General features: G+C 49.4%; 1 protein-coding gene across 1 annotated transcript in view; it reads right to left on the reverse strand.

The window, feature by feature from the left end:
• Positions 1-12,651: 12,651 nt before the first annotated feature.
• LOC142920274 (uncharacterized) overlaps positions 12,652-19,515 on the reverse strand; it is a 44,710-nt gene continuing 37,846 nt past the window's right edge. Inside the window, exons 2-3 of the mRNA XM_076062791.1 lie at positions 16,900-18,066; positions 12,652-12,657 (exon numbers count right to left, since the gene is read on the reverse strand). Of these exons, the coding sequence (XP_075918906.1) occupies positions 12,652-12,657; positions 16,900-18,066 (1,173 nt within the window). The remainder of the gene's footprint in view (positions 12,658-16,899; positions 18,067-19,515) is intronic.

Here is a 19,515-nt window from a genome sequence, read left to right on the forward strand (position 1 = left end):
TTCTCTCATCAAGACTCTCTATCATAGAGCCCAATGCATATCCGACCAGGAACACATAAGCAGTGAACTCAAGCACGTACACCAAGCTCTTAGGGCTAATGGTTACTCCGACTATACAATCCGCAAAGCTATCACTCAAACCATGAAGAAGAACCCTCTTGAGGAGCCTTTCAAAACCATCACTTTACCCTACATTGCTGGGATCACAAAAAAGATCTCCAAAATCTTGAATAAACACAAGATCCAGGTCCGTTTCAACACATTACATAAAATCCGTGATCTGGTTCCGTCTGTAAAAGATGTGATTCCGGACATACAATACCCTGGTGTCTACAAACTAAGTTGCCTCTGTGGTAGTAGTTACATTGGAGAAACCAAACACCATGTCTCGGACCGCATTCGTGAACACAAAGCAGACCTTAAACACGGTAGGACCAACACCTCGGCCGTAGCAAATCATTGTTCTAATTCAGTAGGCTCACATGCCATTGACTTTTCCAAGACAGAGGTTTTTTGTAAGCCATCTGGCTTCCATGAGAGATTCGTTCATGAGGCTATCCACATATACAAGCACAGAGACAATTTCAACCGAGAAGATGGATTCTATCTTAGCAATCATTGGAAAGATTTGATAAACCATTTCAGTTCTTAATTGATTGTTCACGCTTACATTGGCTTTCAGACAGCATACATTATAAAAAAAAATTTCGTCTCCCCCCTCCTCTTTTCAAAATATAGATGGACTAGTCCTGGGTAAACTGCCAAATCGCTGCGCGTGACGCTAACGTTTTTATAAATAAATAAATGTGCCGTTTAAAAATAAATTTATGCAAACCAACACACCTGAAGATGACCGTTTGAGTTATGGTCGAAACGTCGTGAGAATTTTTATTGTTTTATATATATTTTATTATTTTGTTGTTTCTCTTCAACGTGACTTTACCGAAAAAACTAAGATTATAATTTATTCAGTTGGAGAGCCGCTCGTAGGAGGGAAGGGATGTCATACTACTTCCTGCTGTCGCGAGGTAACAGGAAGCTGCCGTGAGCGCGCTTGCACTGAAATCCGAGGTGAGAAATTCTCATCGTTGTGGTGGTGGTGGTTGTGGTGGTTGTTGTTGTTTACCAAGGTAGAGCCTCGCTCTCTCTCGTAGGGATGTCAGTTGAGTAGCAGCGAGCATGGGAATCGATGTCCAGGTTGGATCTTTACAACGCGGGGCCTAGCCACGTGGGGCCTTGCCTCCTGCCCTCGCCTGATTTGCATTCACTTTAATTTTCTCGCTTAAGTTTTATTTGTCTTCACCCGGCTCGCCACTTTGTAACTTTGTTTTATTGTAAATATTCACGCAGTTTTTATTTTAGTTCTTTTGTTAGCAGGCCAAGCCCGCTTGAGCTGCTATATCGCTCTTGTTATCAGAAGCGACCTGCCCACAACAACACAAGGTGAGGCTTTGTCAACGTGTGTGAATGTTTTGACTTAAAACTTTGGTGACTGCAGGAATTAATATTTTTGGTTCTTTCGGTAAAGTCACGTAGATAGAAAATAAAAAATAAAATAAAAATAAATTGTAAATAAAGCAAAAAAACTCACGTTTTGATCGCAACACAAGTGGTCTTTATTTAATGTAATTGTATTATCTGTTATTGTTATTTTCTATCTACGTAACTTTACTGAAATCAACAAGAATACGTGTGTCAATGTCTATCGGTCAAAGACACTCAGCGGAGAGACGCGTAAACTCCAAATATACAGCAGGCGTCAGGGTCGGGATCGAACCCACGACTTCCTGTATACCAGGTGAGGTAGTTAACATCTCACCACGGAGAGAGACACGCAAACTCCAGTTAGCCTCGGTTATGTTCGTTGATCCTCAATTAATTACTTGGTGAAGTGAGGAAGCATTCATGCCAAGCAGATGAAGGTGGCCAGGCGTGATTCTAGACACGCCACCGCCTGTTTACCCAGTGACAGTGTACAGTTTGTGTTTGCAGTAACGTCTATTAACTCTGTTGAACACGGAGGTTATATCATAACAATAGTTTACTTTTGTTTTCCTCTGGAACTCTTTATATGAATGGAAACAGGATGTGAACACAGCACACACATGCAGCTGAAGTCGGAACTGTTCATCCCAGCATTTAAGGAGATCTGAGCCTGGATTCACACCTCTAAGTTGCGATTGAACATTAATTTATGAATTAATTTATGAATTAACACAGATAGCATTGTTTTTAACACCCTTTGCTATGTCAGCTGAATTTAGCACTCATAAATATTCCTTTTGTAGCCTGACAGCCGAAATTGTGTGCTCGGAGTTTTGGGTGAACATTAATTTTGAAGATACGAGGGCTTCCAGGCATGTTTATAACCATTTGCCCTCTCATTGTGTGCCATAACAGCCCTGTGATGAATTTGGGAAAGTTTTTACTACATCATGAATATAGGCGTGTAAGTCACATGTGACTATATATGCATTCCTCTGTGCCTCGATACTGACGTGTAGATGGTGTGGATATTATTTTTTTCTGTCTGCAGCTGACACTTCCTCTGACGCTTCCTCCGCAGAATTGGTCTGATGGAGCAAATGCACTCAGCGCAGCTCGGTAGGACAAGGCTCCAATGCGACCGGTGTGCATACAGCACGGATCGGACTGGAGATTTGACACGGCACCAGAGAACTCACACAGGAGAGAAACCCTTCAAATGTACTGTGTGTAACAAGGCATTTGCATGGCCATCAGTTTTTCAGAACCACCAGAGAACACACAGGAGAGAAACCCTTCAAGTGCAGTGTGTGTGCGAAGGCATTTTCAGATTTATCTACTCTTAAAAAACACCAGAGAACACACACAGGAGAGAAACCCTTCAGGTGCAGTGTGTGTGGGAAGGCGTTTGCACATTCATCTGCTCTTGTAATACACCAGAGAACACACACGGGAGAGAAACCCTTCAAGTGCACTGTGTGTGGGAAGGCGTTTGCACGTTCATTTGCTCTTGTAATACACCAGAGGACACACACGGGAGAGAAACCCTTCAAGTGCACTCTGTGTGGGAAGGCGTTTGCACAGCAACATCTTCAAGTACACCAGAGAACACAGAAGCATCAGAAGATCCACAAGGAGTGGAGTCTGAAATCATCTCGTGAAAGTCAAAGTGCCACCATGAGCCCATCCCTCATGAAACACGAACCTGAAGAAAATCCCAGCTTGGACACTTTTAAAGTTATCGGGGTGAAATATGAAGAGGTGATGGTGAAGAGGGAAGAAGTGATGGTGAAGAGGGAAGAAGTGATGGTGAAATATGAAGAAGTGATGGTGAAGAGGGAAGAAGTGAAGAGGGAAGAAGTGAAGGTGAAATGTGAAGATGAAGATTCAACTCCAAAATGGGACCTTCACATCGACGGAGGCAACGTGAAGCAGGAGGAGAATTCTGACTGTGAGGCAGAGCGAGGCAACTCCCAGCAGTTTGTGGAAGTGTAGGTGTGGGTGGACTTCCTCCGAGACAATACAAAGTCAAGTCGAGACCCGGTAGATGTGTAAACTTCGCGTTTTAATAATTGTGTTTTTTTTATTTTATTTTGGGCACCTTTATAATACATGCCACAGGACCTGCACGAGCTTAATCCGGCACTGTCCAGTGCCCAACCAGGCTGTTGAAAACACCGTGAGTGGATATTCTTAGCTCTTTCGGTAAAGTCACGTTGAAGGGAAACAATAAAATAATAAAATACATATAAAACAATAAAAATTATCACGACGTTTTGACCATAACACAAACGGTCGTCATCAGGTGTGTCGAAACGTCGTGATAATTTTTATTGTTTTATATTTATTTTATTATTTTATTGTTTCCCTTCAACGTGACTTTACCGAAAGAGCTAAGAATATGAATTACTGCAGTCACGAAAGCTTTAAATCAAAATTTAACCGCGGGTGGAGTTGAGGGTGACGGTGGAGGGCGCGAAGGGGGCGAGTGATGCCGATGGGCGGTGAGGGGGTCATCCGAGATGATGCCCAGTGGGGAGACGAAGCAATGAAATCGCTCCCCGTGTCAGGCGCTGGGTGGATCACCGCACAGCGGCATCGTGGGAGGTGGCGACGGCACGTGGAGGTCTCTACCCGCCAGTGGATTGACCGTGGCTGTTGGTGATGACGACGACGATGGATGTTGCTCACTCAACTCTGCGACGTACGAAACGCCGGAGACGCACGGCGATGTGCGGGGTGTTCAGCGGCACGGTGGAGCCTATGGCCTCCTTGCAGCCGCTGTACAGCTGACGCACGACGTGGAGCAGGGCAGGGAGCACGCTGTCCACTATGTCCTGTCAGCTGCCGCTCAGCTGACCCATAGCCTGCAGTAGGGCAGGGAGCACGCTGTCCACTATGTCCTCACTGTGGCTACTGCACAGCTGACCCATAGCCTGCACTAGGGCAGGGAGCACGCTGTTCACTATGTCCTCACTGTGGCTACTGCACAGCTGACCCGCAGCGTGCAGGAGAGGAGTCGGCGCGCTGTCCATGAGCCAGGACATCCCGGGGGGCCAGGCTGGGCCGTCCCTCTCCTGTCCGTCTGCATGGCCGCTGGTGAACATCGGTCCCCAGGTGGCGACCGCTGCCGGTGGAGAGACGTCCTTCACGAGTCCCGAGTAGTTGTTGATCGTGGTGGTGGTGGCGGTGGAGCCGTTGATGTTCGAACCCCCACGCCGAGATCCTCCGAGGAGTCCCACCACCGGCTGCGTGAGCAGCAGAACCACAGTGAGCACAGCCGTGAAGATCGCCACGCTGGTGGTGGTGGTGGCGAAGTTCTCCGCAGACCTCGAAGTGGAGGAGCAGCGTGGGGCGAGGTGGTTGCCTCTCCCGGAGCCGACTCCACTCTGGTCGCTCCAATGGATGCAGCTTAGTCACAGGCCTTTAATGACAAGAATGTGAAGTTGAACACTCAGTTTCTAGGTGCAACCTGCATGGTTAGAGCGGCCAGTCTTTGTGGACCTGTGGGTTGGGTAGATCTCTAACCAGGAGCGAGAGCCAATAAGCTCCCAAGCATTCACTCAGTTTTAATGATTCCATTCTAGATTTGATGCTTTCGTGACTGCAATGATCCATACTCTTTTGTTCTATTCGGTAAAGTCACGTAGGTTAAAAGATAAAATAACAAAAATCACGATGTTTCGGCCACAACACAAGTGGCCTTCATCATGACAGCACGGTCCCTTCACCTGATGAAGGCCACTTGTGTTGTGGCCGAAACGTCGTGATTTTTGTTATTTAATTATTCCACTTATATGGTGCTTGCTTAATCGCCTCTGGCAATTCGGAGTTTTGTGTCTCGTCTCAGACACACGAAGAGCATCCCCAAGTAGCAGCTGCCCCTGTGTGGCACAAGGTGGTGGCCCTGCACCGGCCTGCATGTGGACAAGAGCCTGTCAGTAGGGGGCGATGATTTATGCGTCATCTCAGTTGCGTAGTTTGTAGGTAATCTTGATTCAAAGCTTTTGTGACTGCAGGAATCCACACTCTTTAGTTATTTCGGTAAAGTCACCACGTGGGTAGAAACATAACAGATCACGGCGTTTAGATCACAACACAAGCAATCGTCATCAGGTGGGACAACCACAGCAAGAAGAAGATGCTGAAGTAGTAGGCGCCTACTCCAGCAGTTTCTTCTTCTTGCTGCTGTGCTTGTCCCACCTGATGACGATTGCTTGTGTTGCCATCGAAACGCCGTGATCTATTATTTGTAGCGTAATGTTTAGAATTTGCTACATTTTGACCCAGACGCCAGCATGCAACGGCCTACTCATTTTGAATGACGCAACAATAGTACGGTGTACATACACTGTTAAGCTGACGGTGCGTATTTGTAAAATAACTTCTTGTTAATACGATGTAACGCGATGCAGTCAATTTCGCTGCAGTAATTCAATGTTAATATGCCCGTCAATGATAATTTAGAATGAATACTTGTCTGATTGTGTGCGTACGTGTAACATTTTGTATGAGGAACAAACATTGAATAAGTGATGTTAGGACAAAGTGTGTGTGTGTGTTTTGGAAGTAACCTGTACAGAGAACTCGGGTGAGACCCGTTGTTCTTGTGATACAGGTCAAAGGGTACTTTTGTGTTTCACGAAGCGTCTGCCTCTGGAGCAACTAATTCTCTTTGAAGTAGGAAGCATGCTCGGATCATTCATCAGTTACAAGGCATACCACTTGAAAGTTACACGTATAGGAGGAGGTACATTCTCTACAACACGAATTGTAGATTTGTCTTACGTGTTGACGTAGATTTTGTCTAACTGGGACTAGAAATGCTCCTTGCTGATTCACGTCTGGATGTTCGTACCTATTGGTTGAAGCAAACCCCACTGCTGTTGTTGAGACGCTGTGCACCAATAAGGGTCCAACACATTGACGGCCTTCAGGCCAGGAAAGTCACAACATTTGCACACGAAGGACGCATTCACGCAAGTACCCCATGCTCCGTTTTGAAGTTTTAAAATGAAACATCTTTGAATTGTGTTGTGTTTTGAAATAGATGATTTTATTTCTTCATTAAAAGCTTGTATCAATTTACATCTGGAAGACTTCATTGAAAAGGACATTTCGTGTGAATTTTCTCTCGTCATTAAGTAGATGGCCTTGCCGGGGGTTCGGTTCAATGCGGACACAAACAGTGTACACACACAGTGTACACACACAGTGTATACACACAGTGTATACACACAGTGTACACACTGTGTACACAGTGTACACACACACATAGTGTATACACACATTGTACACACACACAGTGTACACACACAGTGTACACACACAGTGTACACACAGTGTACACACACAGTGTACACACACACAGTGCACACACACAGTGTACACACACAGTGTACACACAGTGTACACACACAGTGTACACACACACAGTGCACACACACAGTGTACACACAGTGTACACACACACAGTGTATACACATAGTGTACACACACACAGTGTACACACCCAGTGTACACACACAGTGTATACACATAGTATACACAGTGTATACACACCGTGTACACACACAGTGTACACACACGGAGTGTACACACACAGTGTACACACACTGACACACACACAGTGACACAGTGACACAACAACAACCGCCATTCGCCACTAAGTGGCGGTGACGTCGCCACGACGCTTGTGCCAGGCACAGTGACACATACAGTGACACACAGCGACACACAGTGACACACAGTAACACACACAGTGTATACACATAGTGTACACACACAAGTGTACACGCACAGTGTAGACCAGGGGTCGGGAACCTTTTTGACTAAGAGAGCCATGAAAGCAAAAAATTTGGAAATTTATTTCAGTGAGAGCCATATAATATATTTTAAAAGTGAATTCAACTAAATGTCAGTATAATAAGCCTCTGAATTTATTCTTTTAAATAATGTTGTTATAACACTCACCATTAATGCGACTTCTGGTGCTGCATGGATTTGCTGATGTCTTTGTAGTCGGGTTGGTACTTGGTGAGGTTAAGCTTCATGCAAGCGTTGAGGCTTTCATCCGTTAAACGTGATCGTAGGTTGGACTTGATGTTTTTAAGATGTGAGAATGACTGCTCACATGCATACGTAGATCCAAACATGGTCAATACAGCAATACTCACACGCTGCAGTGTGTGGTATGTGACAGGAAGCGCGTTCCAAGTTTTGAGAATCAGCTGGTCTTCGGGTTGGAGTTTTTTCATTTCTGTCCACATGTGCTTGCTCGCCAACTCCGCTTTCTGTCGTGTGATTCTTTCCAAATCTTCATTCAGTGACTTGAACTTATTCACCCACATGTCTGAGGCCTTCAGGTCAGCCACTTCTGCTTCAAAATCTCTGACGGAGACACCAGGGATGTAATTCAGGTCGGCTGTGTTCAGTGAACACTCGTTTGGATGGGTGATGAACTTAAAAAGACGAGTGTGCTCACGAAATTCTCCAAAGCGTGCTTTGAATGACTGTAGGAGACTGGATGTGCAGCCAGCTAGCTGGTGGAGATCAAGGTTTTGAATGGGCTCACTTGCTGTGCATGCATCTTTAAATTGGCTCAGTTTTTCAAAATGTAGTAAACGACCTGTTTCAAGATCCGTGATGAAAAGCTCCAGCTTGTTTTCAAAAGCAAATACAGCTTGTTGAAGGGATAACACTGTATTTCCAATGCCTTGCATTTTCACGTTGAGCTGGTTCAGATGTTCAGTCAGATCTACGAGATAGTAAAACTTGAGGAGCCACTCGGTGTCGGCTAGCTCAGGATGCCCGACGCCTTTCATTTCAAGGAAAGTCCGGATTTCGTTCAGGCAAGCCGCAAAACGGCTAAGCACCTTCCCTCTTGACAACCAACGCACATTGCTGTGCAAAAGCAGACCAGGATAGTTATTTACAACTTCATCCAGCAGTGTTTTAAACTGGCGATCATTTAAGGCTCGGGCAACAATAAAGTTGATCACACGAATGACCAGCGACATCACTTCGCCAAACTGCCTGTCACACATCTGAGCACAAAGTGCCTCCTGGTGTATAATGCAATGGAAACTTAGGATGGGTCTATTTTCATGTTCACGGAGAAGCGCCACAAATCCTTTGTTTTTCCCCACCATACACGGAGCACCATCAGTACACACTGAGAGAAGTTTATCCATAGGTAGACTTTTTTCTTGAGCAAACTCCATGAAAGACTTGAATAAATCCTCACCTCTTGTGGACCCTTTTAATGGCAGAACAGCAAGACTTTCTTCGCGCAGTGTGTCACCAACAGCATATCTTGCAATCACGCTGAACTGCGACAAATGGCTCACGTCTGTTGACTCATCCAAAGCCAGAGAAAAGAACGGCGCTGCATTTATGTCCTTCACTTGCGTTTCCTCCACTTTGTTTGCCATTACGATGGTACGATCATGAACAGTTCTTGCCGACAGAGGCATGTCTTGTATCCGTTTGATTATCTTGTCTTTGTTCGGAAGATCATCAAAAAGTTCATTGGCTACATCCAGCATGAACGTTTTAGCATACTCGCCATCTGTGAATGGTTTTCCGTTCCTCACTATTGCTAAAGAACCAGCAAAGCTAGCCGAATTATAGTCACCTTGCCGGGTCCATACGCGGAGTTGCTGCTGGCTAGCTTGCACCCTGCTCAGAAGCTCTTGGCACGCTTTCTTTCTGCTGTCTCCCGCAGGGTATTTTGATGCAAAGGTAGCGTGGCGCGTGTCGAAGTGCCGCTTTACATTCGACCGTTTCAACGATGTAATTTTGTCATTGCAAATTAGACACACCGCAGAACCCGCTCTCTCCACAAAGGCGAATTCTTCGGTCCATTCGTCCTGAAATGTACGATACTCGTCGTCTTTTTTTCTTTTCGCCATCTTCTTCGTCGAAGGGTTAGCTTTGAGCTAATGACCGAGCAGACGCAGTCTCAGACTGAATCAAAAGGGGGCGTTTACCTGTTTTACCCAGCAACGGCAAACGTAGGCCAGTATCATCCAATTAAAATAATGGACAATTGCTCCTGCAGCCCTGAACAGGACATGCGCAGTGAAAAATCGATGGATGGATTAAAACAAGTGAGAATATTTTGTTTTATCTGCGAGCCATATGCAATCATCAAAAGAGCCACATCTGGCTCGCGAGCCATAGGTTCCCGACCCCTGCAATAGAAGATCCACAAGGAGTGGAGTCTGAAATCAGCTTGTGAAAGTGAAAGTGCCGCAATGAGCCCATCCCTCATGAAACACGAACCGGATGAAAATCCCAGCTTGGACACTTTTAAAGGTATCGAGGTGACATATGAAGAGGTGAAGGTGAAATGTGAAGAGGTGATGGTGAAGAGGGAAGAAGTGAAGGTAAAATGTGAAGATGAAGATTCAACTCCAAAATGGGACCTTCACATCGTAAAGCAGGAGGAGAATTCTGACTGAGGCAGAGCGAGGCAACTCCCAGCAGTTTGTGGAAGTGGAGGTGTGGGTGGACTTCCTCCGAGACAATACAAAGTCAAGTGGAGACCCGGTAGATGTGTAAACTTTGCGTTTTAATAATTGTTTTTTTATTTTATTTTGGGCACCTTTATAATACATGCCACAGGACCCGCACGAGCTTAATCCGGCACTGTCTGGGATACCGTTCCAGTGCCCAACCAGGCAGTGTTGAAAACACCGCGGGTGGAGTTGAGGGTGACGGTGGAGGGCGCGACGGGGGCGAGTGATGCCGATGGGCGGCGAGGTGGTCATCCGAGAGGATGCCCAGTAGGGAGATGAAACAATTAAATCGCTCCACATGTCAGGTGATGTTGATATCGAAAACTGACACGTAACTGGCATGCCATAAATAGGAAATTAACTCTGCTTATTAGAATAAATGTATTCATATATGTTGATAAACTGTTTTCAAGCATATTTTGTGTCTCTAACGGCGACTACAGGGACCACGTGATTGTTTAAAAATGTCTTTGATTATAACTATAATTGCCTACAATTCGTCATGTGTAGCTTATTTAGACTATAATTTATTCACTACCCAAACTGTATTGACTTGAAAACATAGAGCTGATAGTTTTAAGCAGTTTTTTTATTTATACGTTTGAAAAAATATATTTGCACAAATTGAACTTGTTCAGATACAAGGTGAATTCACAAGGCTTTGTAAAAAATCCAATATTTCATAATTTTGACTTAAGGGAGAATATTTTTTTAAATGTTGGTAAAAATAAAGATTCAGAAATATATATTGTGCCGTGTCTACAATTTTACTGTAAAGTGGAATTGGTAAAAAAAAATAGATGGTTCAATGAGCCACTCTGTCTAGGGGAAAGCTACCCATATGGATGCTTACCTGAAACAGGATTCCCACCACCATCCATCCCAGAAGAATTCCCTCATCAAGACTCTGCACCATAGAGCCCAATGCATATCCGACCAGGAACACATAGCCAGTGAACTAAAGCACGTACACCAAGCTCTTAAGGCTAATGGTTACTCTGACTACACAATCCGCAAAGCTATCACTGCAACCATGAAGAAGGACCCTCTTGAGGAGCCTTTCAAAACCATCACTTTGCCCTACATTGCGGGGATCACAAAAAAGATCTCCAAAATCTTGAATGAACACAAGATCCAGGTCCGTTTCAACACATAACATAAAATCCGTGATCTGGTTCCGTCTGTAAAAGATGTGATTCCGGACATACAGTATCCTGGTGTCTATAAACTAAGTTGCCTCTGTGGTAGTAGTTACATTGGAGAAACCATACGACATGTCTCGGACCTCATTCGTGAACAGAATGCAGACCTAAAACACGGTAGGACCAACACCTCGGCCGTGGCAGATGACTTATAATTCAGTAGGCTCACATGACATTGACTTCTCCAAGACGGAGGTTATTTGCAATCCATCTGGCTACCATGAGAGATTCGTTCATGAGGCTATCCACATATACAGAGACAATTTCAACCGAGAGGAAGGAATTCTGGCTTAGGAATCATTGGAAGGATTTGATAAACCATTTCGGGTCTTAAATGATTGTTCACACTTATGGTGGCTTCCAGACTGCATCCATTATTTTCGTCTCCCCCCTCCTCTATCCCCAACATATATGGACTCGTCCATCTGAATGACTGTCAAATCGCTCTCCGTGGTGCTAACGTTAAAAAAACGCCACTTTTTTATTTTCTTGCTGTGGTTTTCACACCTGATGATGATTGCTTGTGTTGCAGTCGAAACGTCGTGAGAATTTTATTGTTTTATATTTTTATTATTTGATTGTTTCCCTTCTACGTGGTGACTTTACCAAAAGAACCAAGAATAGTTCATAGTTCCATTTATTTGGTATAGCCCTGTGAGCCATTCGGCTCTTGAATTGGGTGCAACCGCAACATACAAAAACATGAACAAGAAAACATCTTAAAGTGATTACGTGACTGTGCAAACAGAAAATCCAGGAAAAAAACATCAAAATATTCCTGAAATAGCACCGTACACCAACGCTGTGTGCAAAAATCCCAGTGGGATGCAAGTCAAACAACAACAACAACAACAACCACAAGACAACTAAGATTAAGGCCATCAGTCTAACTCCGTGCTACAATAAACAAAAACATGGCCAAACCAAAAAAACGTTTTCGAAATCACCAAAATAGAGCCATAAATGCAATGTAACCGTGATCATAGGGACTGTGACCGAACTTTTAACAATAAACTACATAAATAACATGTAACACCAAACCCTAGAGCCATAGCTGGCTGCAAATATGAATCCCTGCAGTCACGAAAGCTTTAAATCAACATTTATTATTACTCCGCTAACACCTTTCACTTTCACACGCCGCTATTTTTTTGCGACAAGAGGTTTCATTACCACAGGTTACACGTGCAGTGGGCCCAAGACGAGGCGAGACGGTTCGCTAGAGGCAACACGTTTATTCAACAAGGGAACCACAGCACAGAGGGGTGACGACCCCTCACAGCCGATAACCTCAGGAGGCAGTCCCTCCACACTACGGTGCCCTTACTCTGGTTCTAGCGCTAACCCTACACTGGTTATGTCTGAACCCGACCCTAGCCAGGGTCACTGGGCTCTTCGCTTCAGGGTCTTCAGAGTCTTCAGGGTAGTGCTCAGAGTCTTCTTCAGAGCTTCAGGTGGACAAGGACCGCCAAACCCGTTCAGGGGTCCGGCTTTTATCCCCGTTCCAGGGTCTCTCTGCCCCTGGCCAAGCCTTCTGGAACTCTCTAGGGGGCCCTGGAACATCCCTCAGCCCCCCCCCCCTCCCCTCTTGGGGTCTGGGGGCCCTGTTCGTCCCACCTGGTCTGTACACCACCCCCTGTTGACGCATGTCCGCTTTACAGGTCAGCTCCCGTGGTAATACGCATACAGCCCAACATGGCGCTACATCATCCCCCCCCCCCCCCCCCCCCCCGTAGCATCCAGGCGTCTGCTACGTTCACAGGAAGCCCTAGACGCATGCACGAATATGCTCAAGGTGCCATGTCATACGTTCGAGCGTATGGATGTCCCCGACTTATTTATTACCTTTACATGTAATCCAACTTGGCCTCAGATAAAACAAAAAAAGTAATAACTTTCATTCGGCCAGACACCCAGCCGTCGATACGACTTCACAGCCAGGGTGTTCAGACAAAAGCAAGTCAAATTCATCGAGAGCATTCACTGAGAGTCGTGTTTTTTGGAGAAACAAGATGCTGGATGTACTCAACTGAGTGGCAGAAACGAGGACTTCCACATCATAGGGGTTTCCCCTTTTTTTCTGGCAACAAAACTGAAACCTTTTGGCGTCCTCTGGTCGAGCACCAATTGGGTCGAGGCTCTAAAGAAAGCCGTCCCTTGGTCTGGACCAATCGGTTTCAAGGACAATGCCACATATATTATCATAGTGCGTGTGTTTTGTTTGCATTTTGACTGCAGGTATTGTGGTTAATGCAGTAGACATGAATCCTTGTAAAAAGGTTTCAGTTTTGTTGCCAGAAAAAAGGGGAAAAACCCCTATTATTATATTTTGGTACTGGCAAAGGAGGTCTAATGATGTAGATGACTTCCCCACGCTCATATTTTAATCCGGCTGAAAGAAAAAAATCATCCAATCCAAATCGATGTTATATCTGCCGAGTTTCCAAATCCAGAGGAAGACCCAAAATCTGTTTGCAGTAGTGACCGCAAATATGATTCATGGGCCATGCAGAAACCTTAATGTCAATGTAGCAGCATGTATGAAGGATATAGAGAGCAGCAAGAAATATCCGAGACAATTTATTAAAGACACACAAACTGGAGATGATGGATATCCTCGCTATAGAAGGTGAGCTCCAGCAGACGGTGGATACACAGCAAGACTGAAGATTAGAGGCAACGCGGAAATCGAAATGGACAAAAGGTGGGTTGTTCCGTATTCTCCGCTTCTTTCTAAAATGTTTCAGGCGTAGATGTGTTGACCACGCTCCACCTCCTCCAGTCAGTGTGTGTATCATGGTGTGTGTGTCAGTGTGTGTGTCAGTGTGTGTCTGAGTGGCTGGGTCATGTAGCCCGCATGCCCAGCCACCGCTTGCCGAAACAGCTTTTGTTTGGCCGGATTGAGGGGGCTAAGCGGGCGCGGCACGGGCTAGAGAAGAGATGGAGTGATGTGGTACAGGAGGACGTGGAGCTGAGTGGACTTGCCGATGACTGGTACCAGCGGTGTCAAGATCGGCCTCTGTGGAGGAGGCTCGTGAAGGATGCTACTGGGCAGTTGGAGGCAGTCGCCCTCCAACAACAACGGAGGGCGGAGGAGCGACGCTCACAACAGCGAGCGGAGCGCCGGGTGGCTAAAGCACAGCAGGTTGGCACAGTAGGGGGCACAGGTGGTGCATCAGCCAGTCATCTCAGTCAGTCGACCCGTGGCACCTGGGTCTGCCCCGTGACCTCCTGCCAGCGGGCGTTCGACACTTCACGTGGCCTCAGGGTGCACATAGCCTGGCACAAGCGTCGTGGTGACGTCACCGCCACTTAGTGGCGAATGGCGGTTGTTGTTGTTGTCTGAGTGTGTGTGTGTCAGTGTGTGTGTCAGTGTGTGATTAACTCTCTGCTTTATTGACCTGGTCAAGGCCTATGATACCATCAGTAGGCCTGGGCTCTGGGTTGTTCTTCGTGCTTTTGGAGTACCTGACCCTCTGCTCACGATCATTAAGGACCTTCATGATGGTGAGCGGGCCCGGGTAAAACTACGTGGCCGGGAGTCAGAGCCATTCCCTGTACACCTTGGGGTGCGACAGAGATGTCCTCTGGCTCCCATATTATTTAACATCTATTTTGACCACGTAGTTCGTGAAGCCTTCAATAGCTGTACCGGGGGAATCTCCATATGGTACAGATATAATGGGAGGCTGATCAATGCCCGGGTGCGGTCAAGGGATGGCTCCCTATTGCTCAACCACGTTATGTATGCTGATGATTTGGTAATAGCTGCTCAGTCAGAGGAGGAGTTGGAGACGCTGCTGCTGAGACTGGAGCGTGCCACTAAGAAGTGGGGCCTTACCATCAGCCCCACCAAAACTAAGCACCTGCCTGGGTATTTTGTACCATCGGACACTCCACCCCCACAACTCCCAATCGTTGATGGGGCAGTTGTGGAGAGAGTGGAGAGTTTCCCATATCTGGGCAGTGTGCTTATGACTGGCTCCAGTTTAACAGCAGAGGTCTCACTCCGAATCAGTCGAGCGGCAATATCTTTTCATCGGTTGCGTAACGCTGTGTGGAAGCTACCTGGTCTGTCGCTCCGCACTAAGGTTCAGGTCTTCTTGGCCATGGTCATTCCCTCCCTTCTCTACGCTTGCGAAACGTGGACCCCCCAAATGGAACATCTTCGCCGGTTAGAAACATTTAGTCTGGCCTGCCTACGATCCATCCTGGGTTTAAGCAGACTGGATTGTGTGAAAGATCTGGGCAAGGTCCCATCAGTGAGCTCCTCCGGCGGGCAAGGCTGCGATGGCTGGGTCATGTAGCGCGCATGCCCAGCCACCGCATGCCGAAACAGCTTTTGTTCGGCCGGATTGAGGGGGCTAGGCGGGCGCGGCACGGGCTAGAGAAGAGATGGAGTGATGTGGTACAGGAGGACGTGGAGCTGAGTGGACTTGCCGATGACTGGTACCAGCGGTGTCAAGATCGGCCTCTGTGGAGGAGGCTCGTGAAGGATGCTACTGGGCAGTTGGAGGCAGTCGCCCTCCAACAACAACGGAGGGCGGAGGAGCGACGCTCAGAAAAACGAGCGGAGCGCCGGGTGGCTAAAGCACAGCAGGTTGGCACAGTAGGGGGCACAGGTGGTGCATCAGCCAGTCATCTCAGTCAGTCGACCCGTGGCACCTGGGTCTGCCCCATGACCTCCTGCCAGCGGGCATTCGACACTTCACGTGGCCTCAGGGTGCACATAGCCTGGCACAAGCGTCGTGGTGACGTCACCGCCACTTAGTGGCGAATGGCGGTTGTTGTTGTTGTTGTCAGTGTGTGTGTCAGTGTGTGTGTGTCAGTGTGTGTCTGAGTGACTGAGTGTATGAGTGAGTGACTGAGTGACTGTCTGAGTGAGTGACTGAGTGTCTGAGTACGTGTCTGAGTGACTGAGTGTCTGAGTGTCTGAGTGAGTGTCTGAATGAGTGACTGAGTGTCTGAGTGAGTGACTGAGCGAGTGACTGAATGAGTGTCTGAGTGAGTAACTGAGTGACTGAGTGAGTGTCTGAGTGAGTAACTGACTGACTGTGTCCGAGCGAGCGAGTGAACCACTCCCAACGCCCTCACCCGCTGGCCTGGAGTCTCCTCACCCTCCTCCTCACCACCCTACACCTCACCACCCAGCCCCTCCTCACCACCCTACACCTCACCACCCAGCCCCTCCTCACCACCCTACACCTCACCACCCAGCCCCTCCTCACCACCCTACACCTCATCTGCTCCTCCTCACCCTGCATCTCCCCTCCAGCTGGTGTATCTCAGCCATGATGTCGTCTATCTGCTTGAGAATCCGGCACTCCTCCACCCTCTTGAGACTCGCCACCCTCTCCTCCTCCTCCACCTCCTCCTCGTCGCCCGACTTGCAGTCGCCATCATCGGCTGCACTGCGTGATCTCCGTAGTCCCCTCCTCCTCCTCCTCCTCGTCCTCTTCTTCTTCTTCCTCCTCCTCCTCCTTCTCCTCGTCCGCCACCTCCTCATCGTCTCGTGCTATGTCGACACTCGGCTGCAGGCGGCTGGCGTAAAATTTCAGCAGCAGCCTGCGGACGCCCCCCGTAGACTCCACCACCTCCTCCTCCTCCTCCTCGTTCCTCTGCTCCTTCACCTCGTCACCCTCCACCACTACCTCCCCCTCCTCCTCCTCGTCGTCCCTCCGCTCCTTCACCTCGTCACCCTCCACCACCACCTCCCCCTCCTCCTCCTCGTCGTCCCTCCGCTCCTTCACCTCGTCACCCTCCACCACCTCCTCCGGCGTTGAAGACGACGACGACGACGACGATGCGTCCGAGAACGACCAACAGTTGGACGACGATGACGACGCTCTCTGCTGCCGGTATTGTTGCTGAATTTGTTTCCGTCGCTGCCGCTGCTTCTCCAGGGCGCGACCCCGGCGCCTCTCGGTGGGTGGCGGCGGCTCAGCCAGCGGCCGCGGCATCAGCGAGGAGAAGTGGAACGTCGCCCCACGCGGGGCCGAGCGCCGCTTGCCCGCGACCGCCGGCGCCAGCAGCGTCGGAGGAGGAGCCGGCGGCGTCGGAGGAGACGGAGGAGGCGGAGGAGGCGGAGGAGCGTGGCAGGTAGAGGAGCCCGGGCAGGGATTGGGATTCGGTCCCGCCGGGCAATCCGCCGCCGCCGCTGCCTCCCGCCGCTTGCTTAGCGGTGACCGCCCGGCCAAAACCTCCTCCTCCTCTTCCTCCGCCGCCGCCTCGGCCTCCTCTTCCCCTCCTCCTCTCGCTCCTCCTCCTCCGCCCCTCCTGCTGCTCCCCCTCCTGCCCACGCCCTGCCACCAAAAGTCGAAGTGTCTCTTCCGCGCCGCACGCGGTCCAACCGCGGCCTCCCTGCGTCTCTCCGCCTCCTCCGCCTCCTCCTTGCCCGCCGCCTCGTCAGCGCCGAGCGCCGGCCCCGACTCTCCGCCGCCGTCTCCACGCTCCGGGGCGACCCTCGGGCCGATTCCCGGCGTCGGCGTCGTCCGGGCGCCGCCGCTGCCGCCGCTGCCGCCGCGGGAGCTCTCCTGGGGGGGCGCCGCCGCCGCCGCCGCCGGAGTCTCCCGGCAGCGGCGCCCCCCCTCGAGAGCCCGGAACGTCACGGGGCGACGAAGATGACGGTCGCGGCGGGGAGGCCCCGGCGCGGGCCCCGGCCCCCTGGCGTCGTCATCGTGGAGCGGGCGAGCGACCTTGAAGGGCGCCGCGTGGGACTCGGCTCCTCCTCCTCCGGCGTCGTCCGCGGAGCGCTTGGGCACCCGGATGGGCCAGGAGGAGCGAGCCCTCACGGAGGGGGCGGCCGTGGCCGTGGCCGGGGCCGGGGCCCGGGCCGGGGGAGGCCGTCTGGGAGGCCACTGGTGAGGGGGGAGGGCCGGAGGAGAGGGAGGAGACGCGGGATCAGATTCCAGCATTCAGCACGCAAACGTCCTGGTAGTGGTGGTGGTATTGGTGGTAGTGGTGGTGGTCAGTGATTGTAGTGATGTTGGTAATGGTGGTGGTGATGGTAGTGATTGTAGTGTACGGTAGTAGTGGTGGTGGTGGTATTGGTGGTAGTGATGGTAGTGTATGGTAGTAGTGGTGGTGGTGGTGGTAATGGTGGAAGTGGCGGTAGAAGTGGTGGTGGTGATGGTGCTAGTGGTGGTGGTAGTAGTGGTGGTGTAATGGTGGTGGTAGTGTTGCTGGTAGTAGTGGTGGTAATGGTGGTGGTGGTAGTGATGGTAGTGTATGGTAGTAGTGGTGGTAATGGTGGAAGTGGTGGAAGTGGTGGTGGTGCTAGTGGTGGTGGTAGTAGTGTTGGTGTAATGATGGTGGTAGTGTTGGTGGTAGTAGTGGTGGTAATGGTGGTGGTGTCCGGCAAAACAACCCCCTACCTCCTTGTGGTGCCGGACGGGCAATGCTGCCGTGGGCAGTGCCGGGGGGGAGGGCCAATTCGGATTGGCCTTTCCCCTCATGGCGTTTGTAACCACCACAGTGGCTAAGTGGGAGCTCTGGACAGGTGTGAAGGGCTGGAAACCCCTCCACCTCCAATTAATTACCACTAAACCACGACCACAACATTTTATAAATAAGCTTGTGCCGGAGGCCCCGGGGGGACAGGCGTCTATGACGTCTCCTGACCAAACCCCATTTGGCGGAGCCAGGAGACTGAATCCTTCCTCTCGGGGCTCCTCCAAAAACAACAAAAAAAACACTACGTGTGGCCACGTGGAATGTTCGAATGCTCACTGCGGAGGAGAGGCTGCCACTCCTCTGTCAAGAGCTGGACCGGTACCGCCTGGATCTCTGTGGTAATAAGGAGGTCCTGTGGACCGGCTCTGGCTCCTGCCACCATGAGGGGTGGACAGTCCTCTATACGGGGCAGGAGACTGCCAAACAACAGGGTGTGGCTCTTTTTCTGAATAAAAGAATGAAGGGCTGTGGGAGCGTGGTGATGAGGTGTGGGAAGCTGTAAGCTCCAGGCTACTTTGGGCTCGCCTTCCCATCAACCACAGGCGAGGAGTGGTGGTCATGGTAACTTATGCCCCCACCAAAGACGAACATCCGTGGAGGGATGCAAGCAAGGCCAATGAGTCAAATGCCTTCTATGACCTCCTGTCACAGGTGCTGGCTAAAGTGGCCCCTCGGGATAGTCATCTTGTTGGGTGACTTCAATGCCCAAGTTAGTCATGATGCTGGCACCTGGTCTGGAGTAATTGGAAGGCATCGGGCAGATCAGCTCAATAACAACGGCAGGAGGCTGCTAAATTTTTGTGCAGCCCATGGGCTTGTAATTACCAACACACTGTTCCGGCATCGGAGCATCC

This window comes from Petromyzon marinus, unplaced genomic scaffold (genome assembly GCF_048934315.1).
Source record: "Petromyzon marinus isolate PM22_M1 ecotype Great Lakes invasive population unplaced genomic scaffold, UKy_Petmar_22M1.pri1.0 PM_G_Scaffold_70, whole genome shotgun sequence".
NCBI classification, from domain to species: Eukaryota; Metazoa; Chordata; class Hyperoartia; order Petromyzontiformes; family Petromyzontidae; genus Petromyzon; species Petromyzon marinus.